Genomic DNA, 9035 nt, shown 5'->3' on the forward strand with positions numbered 1-9035 from the left:
ACACATCCCCACCAAGCTAGCGGCTTCAGCCAAGAGAAACTTACCCTCCTGCAGCTCTGGAGGCCAGAAGTCCAAAATCAAGGTGTTGACGGAGCCGCCCCTCCTCCGGAGGCTCTGAGGGAGCACCCATTCCGCACCTTGGCCAGCTCCTGGCGTCTCTGGGCATTCCTTGGCTTGTGGCCGTGCCCCCCCGCTCCACCTTCAACCCCCACCTTCTGCGTGCGGCCGCGAGTCTCCATCAGCCTCTCTTACAAGGGTAGTGAGTGTATTTAGAGCCCACCTGGACGATTCAGGCTGCGCTTAATCACCTGTCCTGCCGCACGAGTATTCAGCCTCTGTCCTACAGAGTGCTAGTCGCAGGTGCCAGGGATTTGAGATCAATTTATTTTGGAGGCGGGAGCATTTCTCAGCCTACCACAGTAGCTAAGTGGCCCAAGGGCAGGGGAGGGCCATACCCGCCTTGGAATTATTTTCCACCCGGGACTGTGCATTTGCAGTGTCTATTCACCCGGCCCACCCCGCGGCCAGAGGAACGCATCCTTCTGCCCAGGGCCACCAAGCTGGCAGTAGAGAAGCAGCAAGCGGCTCTAGAACAGAGACTGACCTGAGACTGAGATGGGCTTCAATAACCATTAACTCTAGGACAGTTACGAGCAAGGACCTAACAGGAAGGGGTGGACGTTAGTCTTTGTTTTCAGGAAATCAGTTTTGTCTATTTAATTTTGTTCTCTTTTCTCCGTTTAGCTTGAGAGTAACCAGTAAAAGTAAGGAGTCGGGGCTTTCTGAGCTCACGCAGCCTGCTTTCTGCCATGCCGGGTGTGCGCACGTCAACAGAGGCCGGCGCAGATTTACGTACGACAACTCAGAGCTGGAAAAGAAGATTTCGTGCTGCTCTCCTCCCCCAGACTACAACTCGGTGGTCTTATACTCCACCCCGCCTGTCTAAAGTTTGACATACCGCCTTCTTTCTAGAACCACACAAGTATTTATGCCCCCTGAAAACTAGCTTTTGCCAGTATGACACATATATAAATTTACACCTTTACCCTTCCACAGGAGCAAGCTGCCTTTTGTGATTTTTAATAGTGCTTTTTTTTTTCTTTTTGACTAACAAGAATGTAACCCCAGATAGAGTAATAGTGACAAGTGAAAGACACCACTGGTAAATCCTCACATTATTCAGTGTGTTAGAGAAGCCTTTTCTAAGCCCAATGACTTACCTGCTCCTACCCCCAAGACCACAGGGCATTGGATGAGTCAGGAGAGGCACTGATCACACGGTGTAGTGTGGACTCCAAGGGGCCAGCCGCAGGCGCCCTAGAACCGGGAGGCAGCGAGCCCTAAGCCGGCCTGTGCAATGTCTCCGGGGTCCTCTAGCAGATGCAACGTGGAAGGAGGAGAAGGAAAGAAGGGAGAAAGGAAGAAGAGAGCACACAGGACAGAGCACTGGAGAGAAGAATTTGTACTGTCCCATATGGGCAGGGAGTAGGAGAGGGCTATCAGCCATGACAATGCAGTGGCTTCCAAACCCCGACCGAACCCGGTCCACATGGAGGACCCAGCCAGGGAGCAGACAGGACAGAAGGATGAGGGGACATTTTCTGGATTCCGGCAGGCAAGAAAAGGACATATTTTTTTGAAACTACAAATTTTAAAATCTTAGCTATGGGACTGGATCTATGCCTATTCCCATATATGACACATTTTGAAATTTCTAGCACTGGGCTTGGTGCCCAGATCTGGGCCGAGACTACAGGCCCCTCTAGCAGGATACACTGAAAACTCACCTTGAGCTAAGCTGGCTCCATGGCATGATGGCCTCACACCTAGCAGGTTGCTCAGAGGAAGCTAATCGGAATGAGTTTGGTCTGTCAGGGTTACCTGTTGGGCTTTCAGCCACATGACAAAAATATTGTCAGATACTATTTTAAGTATTAATACATAATCAAGACACTTCACTCAATTTTTTACATTAACCTGTTTTGTACAGTTATAAAAGGAAGTTGAGGAGGATGAAAATGAGTCTTGTGGAGGGTTTCCTCTACACCAAAACCAGGATAGATGGAGCAAAAACAGGATGAACAGAGTGGAAACCCCATCTCTATACCAACTCACTGAAACAGTTGGGACCCAAAGGATAGGAAGTCAGTCATGCTTCCTTTGTAATGGGGATTCTACTATCTCATGCTAGTCTACTGGAAAGATGTGGAAGAACGTTAACCAATGTTTATTAAGCACTTTATGCTCCTTGAGAAAAAAGGTGATATGTAATTTATGCAAGATACTTTTAGAATCGGGACTCAGGATATTAATGAGCCATCAAGAGGAGAAAAGCCTCTTTTCATCTGCTTTGGATCTTGCCTTGGGTCTGAGCATGATGGAAATAGGGAGACAGGGTACACAAGGGTGCCGACTCTTCAGGGTCTGAAGACCCTGGATCTCTCAACTGGCTCTGTTTGATGCTATGTATTTAGGATGTATGCACCTTCTAAGGCCAGTCAAGGCTGGACAGGCAACAGTGAACTGCTGCTTCTGGCAGTAGAGACGAGTATGCTTCCCTTTATGCAAGTAACTTAACTCTAGAACCTGAAATTAGAAGAATCTTTGCTTCCTTCCCTGGCGTCACATGCTGGTTTCAAAGTTCTTAGTATAAAGAGATGGGACAGTCAGCACACCCCAAGTGAGGCAGCGGGTGCCCCAGCGGTGGCTCTGCTCGGGAAGCCTCTGGCCGGCAGAGAGGTGAGGCAGGCCTCTCCATCAAGAGCTCAGTCCAAACAAAATCAGGCCAGGGCCAGAAGAGGGGACGAGCTTTGTTCTTCCCCCTCTTCGCGTGCACAAAAGCACCTGGGACAGCTGGCGACAGTATCAACCAGGTAACCAGAAGGAGGTTCAATAGGGGAGATAAAAGAAGACCTCAATCAATTCTCTCGTGCTTTCAAATCAGATAAGGATCCAGCAATGAGGGAAAACAAAAACCTTTACTTCTATGTACCACATCTTGGTTTCAATAATCTAATTCTTAATTGTTCAGAGACCTTAATAATGTCATCTTTCCAAAAGAAAAAAAAATAAACATGTACTAGAACTATGTTAATTCAGCTGCTTCAAAGACTCAGGTTTATATCCTACACGAGTCCTTCAGTCAACAAGGGTTCCATCTAGAGTCTTAACACAGAAAGAAAATGGAAGCTTGCAGGAATGAGTCTATCTAGTGGCAAAGTGCTTGCCACGGATTGGTTCGTCTACTAGCCCTGAACATTTATTAAAAAGCACTGAAAATTAAAAGACTACTAATCAACTGATGATATTATTAGAACCATTTGTCATTTATGACAAAGAATAGTTGGCACTAACGAGTAAAGCGGCATTTCCTTTCAGGATTCGTGAGACCATGTATGTGTAACAGTGTGGGTGGAATGGGACTGAAACCATATGCAAGTCTGTATCTAGTTAGTCTAAGAAACGATGGTCAGACCTTAGTTTTAGCCCATGGAACAAATTTGTCCCAATCCTGAGAAATGTCATGTAGGTCTTCTAGCTGTGCCTTGTTTCCCAGCCCATAAGAATGTCACACATGAAACAGATACTTGCCTGCCCCTTTTCATTGGTGAAAGGAGGAGCGCATCTTTGACTGACAGTGGTAGTAACTGTATGTGTATATACGTGTGTGTGTTTTGTGCGTAACTATTTAAGGAAACTGGAATTTTAAAGTTACTTTTATACATACCAAGAATATATGCTGCAGATATAAGTAAGACTTAATTTGGTCCTACATCTCTAGTCACTATGAATGTATTTTGTATGCTATCTTCATATAATAAATTAACTTCTAAAGACATCTACATATTTTCTCCAATTTGCTTATTCGTGAAAAAAGGGGTCATGGGTTACCTTGGGAGTGAAAGACTGGTGCTCTGAGGGATCTCATTAAATACCAATTATGAAACAAGAAAAATCAAGCAAGCACTCTGAAGAGAGGGGCAAAGAGCTTTCCGCGCCACAAGATGGCCGCTCTAAAGCATCAGTAAATCAAAACCCAGAAAACGACACAATCAGAAGTAAATGTACAGACCAAGTGCAAGTGCTCGCTGCAAATGGAAGTGCCCTCAATTAAAAAAGAGGTGGGTTTTCCCAAACACTAATTTTCAGCTAAGAAATAATGATGATAATTACAGGATGTGTGTGCGCATTTCTGTGTGTGTATTAAGAGATGGTAGATAATTAGACAAAAGCCTAAGACACTAGAGCTTCCCTAAGAAAAGTACACCAGCCAAATATCCTTCACTTGTGTTTTGGTGGATTACATCGTAAGAAGAGAAATAATTCAGATCATCACTAATAGACATGTGACCAACACATTGTCTTGGAAAGTGGTCGTATCATCATGAGGAAACTACATTGGAGACATCTTGTAAGGGACACCAGGCCTCCTCTCTTTGGGACAGAGGCAAGAAAAAGGAAAAATGACTCATTCCAATAAATGTGTGGTTAACTGAAGAGGGCATGAGGCATTTTATCTTCATGAATATGAAATCCTTTAAAAATATTGTTGGTTTTCATAACTTAATAAGAGTAAAGTCACTCATTGAAGCACATGATTTGAAGAATGCTCGAGGAATTGGTGTCACATCATAGTTTAGAAATTTTCTCATGACTCTGGAAACTTATAGTACATTTGGGAATTGTCGTGGGTTTTTGTTTTTTTTTTTTTTTTCTTTCTTTCTTTCTTTCTTTCTTCCAGCAGAAGAATGGCCCAGTAAGGTTTACTGGACTCCTTAGTGTTAAACATATTACCAGACTTTTGGGTTTCACAGGCCAGTAAATTTTACAAAAATATCCTGGATCCCCACACAGGGATGACTAGCCTTCTATTTTTTGAACTCAGGATATTTTAAGGGAGAAAAAAACAAAACTAACCCAAAACAAGATGCCACAAATGTTCTATTTCTTGGTCTGGGTGTGGTAGCTAGGTGTGTTCGTTTTGTGATAATTCAGAGCTATACACTTATCTGCAAACTTGTGTGTATGTGTGTGCTATTATTCAATAAGATTATTAAAAGAAAAAAAAAGCCCATTTAATATCACAACTTTTCACAGAAGACCCATTTAAAAAAGAGTAAGGGCTTCATCTCAGAAGAAAATAGATTAACTTCATAGGCCAGCAACTATTCTAAGTGCTTTAGAGGAATAAACTCATTCAATTTCCAAAGCAATCCAATGCAACTGGTACCGTTAGTTATACCCACATCAGTGGGAAGATTGAAGTCGTCAAGAGAACTTCAAAATCTCACCCTCACATCTACCCGCCGGCCAGCACCCGTACTGACACAGCCAGCCTTCTCTGCTGGATGGCCTGTCAGCACATGTCCTGACCCTGCTGGATTCCTTCCTACCCTCAAGGACATGGCTCCAGAAATTCAGCACCCCCTCACCGCCGTCATCTGGTCCCTTTCCCACTACATCAAACATGCTATTCTCTTTCCCGTGTTACAAAACAAAAAAACTTCCATCCTTCCTTTCCCCTATCATCCCATTTCTTTACTCCTCTTTACAGCAAAATTCCTTGAAGTGGTTAGTCTCTGTTTCCGATCCTTCCCCTGCCAAATACTCTTAAACCCACTCAAACCTAGCTTTCTCTGTCACCCTCATGGACACCGCTCTTGATAAGGTTATCAGTTCCCTGCAAACTGCTAAATCCAACGGCCAATTTTCAGTCTCAATCTTCCCTGACTCATCAACTCGACCCTTACTCCTGAAAGTACCTATTTCAACTTTGATTCCAAGATCTTGCACACTTTTCTTCCTATTTCACGGGTCATTCCTGTCCCTCTAGTTTACCCTAGGGCTCTGCCCTTGGACTTTTTCTTCATCTGTACTAACTCCCTTCATGATCTCAACCAATCTCAGGGCTTTAAATGACATCTATGTAATGACTTGCAAATTACATGTACAGACCAGATCTCTCCCCCCAGACTCCAAACTCACACGCGTACGTATTAAGTTGACATCTCTTGATGCTGTGGCAGACTATATTTTCCAAAAATAGTGGCAATAACATCTCCCATCCCACATGACCTTAGGCAACGTGCCCTTGCCACTTTCCCATCAAATTCTTCTCCCCTAGAATCAGAGATGCCTTTGTGACTCACTTGTAATCAACAGAATGTGGCAGAAGTGACACTGCATGACTCCGAGGCCAGGTCAGAAAAGATCATGCCCTTTCCACCCGTCTCCTGGTACACTCATGCTCCAGAAGCTCCCACTAGAGACCAGGTCCCCATGATTGGAGAAGCCTGAGCCACAGGGTGGGGCCACCTGTAGGTGCTTCCACTGACAGTCCCCAGCTGAGCCCTGCTTTTAAGTCATTCAGTCCCAGTGCCAGACCAGATGATTTCAGCCCCCAGCCATTGGAATTTTCCCAGCAAGGGCCCCAAACATAATGGAATAGAGATAAGCCATCCGGCTGTGCCCTATCCAAATTCCTAACCCACAGAATTCCTGAGAATAATAAAATGGTTGTTGTTTTATGCCATTAAGTTTGGAGTCATTAATTACAAAGTAAGTAACCGTAACAAATGCGTACTGAACATCTTAAATTTAACAGCTCCCAGACCAAACTCCCAATTGTCTTTCCTCACTTCCCCATCCTTCTTGCCTACCTTCGAAAGAAACCTTTGTTTCTAAATCTCTTTCAATTCAGTAGAATCCTCCATCCTGTGAGCATCAGGTCAAAATTTCTTAACAGTGATTTTGACTTCTTTTCTCACTCCATAACCAATAATCAGGATGTCCTTTTGGCTCTGCTTTTGAAAAATATATTCAGAATCTAATCACTTCACACCACCTCTACTGCTATCACCCCAGTCCAAATCCCTATCATCTTTTGCTCTATTGCAAGAGCTTCCTAACTACTAACCAAAGCAATCCGTTTTAATTGTATCAGGTTTTTCAACCGCTCAAAATCCTGCAGCTTCTCCTTTCAATGGGAGTAAAAGCCAAAACAGCCCTAAAATGGTCTACAGAACACTACCCTCCTTCCCCATTACCTGACTTCACTTCCTTCCTCTTCTGTAGCCACACCGGCCCCTTTGCCATTCCTCAAACACTCCTGGCACGTTCCGACCGCGAATTCTTCTCCCTCAGATACCGCATGGCTGGCTCCATTACCTCTAGTCCTTGCTTGAATATCACCTTCCCAGCGAGGGCTACTACCGGATAATCCCACTTGAAATTCTAGCAGCACCACCACCATATTCCCCACATCTCGAGCTGCAAGATGAAACACAGGATAACCAAATTTGAATTTCACATAAACAGATTAATTTTGTAAGACAAATGTGTCCCATGCAATACCTGAGACATACTTAGGCTAAAAAAGAAATTATCCATTGTTTATCTGAAATTCAAATTCAACTCTGTGTTCTCTATTTTTATTTGCTCCATCTGGTAACCCCACCTACATCCTTCACCCTACTTTACTTTCTTTCCATAGCTATTATTACCTCTTAATGTACTATGTACTTTGTCTTCTTCCCGCTAGAATGGAAACTCTGTAAGAGCAGAAATACTTGTCTGTTGTGGTCAGAGTTGCTCTGTTGGTTCCTCTAGAGCAATGCCTGACATTTAACAGGCATTCAATAAATATTTAATGAATGAGTGAATCCCAATTCATTCCACTGTGAGTAAGTGGTTTCCCAAGATCACAGAGCTCCAAGTGATAGAGCCAGTATTTGAACTCAGGTCGTCTTGTTCTGGCAAGCTGGTTTCTTAACCACCATACAGACTATTTTTAATAAATGTTAAGGACATGTGTTTTAGAAGTCTTTCTTCACTGGGGCACCTGGGTGGCACAGTCAGTTAAGCATCCAACTCCTGGTTTCAGCTCAGGCCCTGATCTCAGGGTTGTGAGATCCAGCCTCGCACCGGGCTCTGTACTCAGTGTGGGGTCTGCCTGGGATTCTCTCTCCTTCTCTCTGCCCCTCCCATTCATGCTCTTTTTCTCTTTCTAAAAAATAAAGAAGTCTTTTTATAAATAAATAAATAAATAAATAAAGTCTTTCTTTACCGCACGCCTTCCCCCACACTTGTACAGAAGGTTATTGTACAGATGCACCCCTAATTCTGTAATTGCTCAAGGTGGAGGGAAAACACCTGTTTTTGACCATTCAGAGCACAGGAGAGGAAAGTAATAAAGCCGTTTTGTATCTCCGTTCACCAGAGTGTATGAGATGTAACACTGGTCTAGCTTTAACAGTATTTTTAATGTTTTCTCTTATGAAATTTAAATCTAAAAGATCCCCCAAAACATCCTCTACTCTAGGCGGACTAGCCTTTCTTCCCCATGAACCTACAATGGTCATTTTTATTTGCCATCAAATCCATGGATTTTTTTTTCCCCCACAAGATCCTTCTACACTTATTCTCTCTCTCTCCTCTGAATTTCTAAAAGCAACTCACCCGTTCCTTCAGCTGAAAAGAATCCCTCCTTCCTCTTTACTCTAGTTACCCTTCACCTAGGCCTCAAGTCCCTTCTCACTTTCTATTCTGTATTTTTTTTCAACTTTTCAAATGTACAGGAAATAAACACTAGGTACTCAGATTCAACAAACGTTAACATTTTTGCCATTTTTGAAATCTACTCTTATATTCTGAATAATGTTTCTGGAGGACTAGGGGGGAGGGGCACTCTTCACCTATATGGTAAATTCCTGAAGTACTGCATCGAAGGCTAGCCATATAGCATTCCCTATCCTCTCACATAAGTCTTCCTTCCTAAACTACACTGTAAAAGCTATGTATTACAGAGAAAAGTCTGAGTATAATGATGAACTTTATAAATAACAAGTACTCACATCTGCACTTTTAGTACCTAGAATAGATCCAAGTAGGCATTTAACAGATATTTGGTAAATTAATGAGTAAACATGCCACTGACAATTCCTCCAAACACACAGGAAATATTTAGCCTTTGAAATCCTGATCATAAGGCAAACATCATCTTGTTAAATAAACTGGTACCAAAAAAAACGACAAAC

General features: G+C 43.2%; 1 protein-coding gene across 1 annotated transcript in view; it reads left to right on the forward strand.

Annotated features, from left to right (window-relative positions):
• FLT1 (fms related receptor tyrosine kinase 1) overlaps nt 1-3842 on the forward strand; it is a 171397-nt gene extending 167555 nt beyond the window's left edge. The window contains exon 30 of the mRNA XM_026493054.4: nt 745-3842. Coding sequence (XP_026348839.2) covers nt 745-946 — 202 coding nt within the window. The 3' untranslated portion in view covers nt 947-3842. The remainder of the gene's footprint in view (nt 1-744) is intronic.
• The last annotated feature ends 5193 nt before the right edge of the window (nt 3843-9035 follow it).

This window comes from Ursus arctos, unplaced genomic scaffold (assembly GCF_023065955.2).
Source record: "Ursus arctos isolate Adak ecotype North America unplaced genomic scaffold, UrsArc2.0 scaffold_10, whole genome shotgun sequence".
NCBI classification, from domain to species: domain Eukaryota; kingdom Metazoa; phylum Chordata; class Mammalia; order Carnivora; family Ursidae; genus Ursus; species Ursus arctos.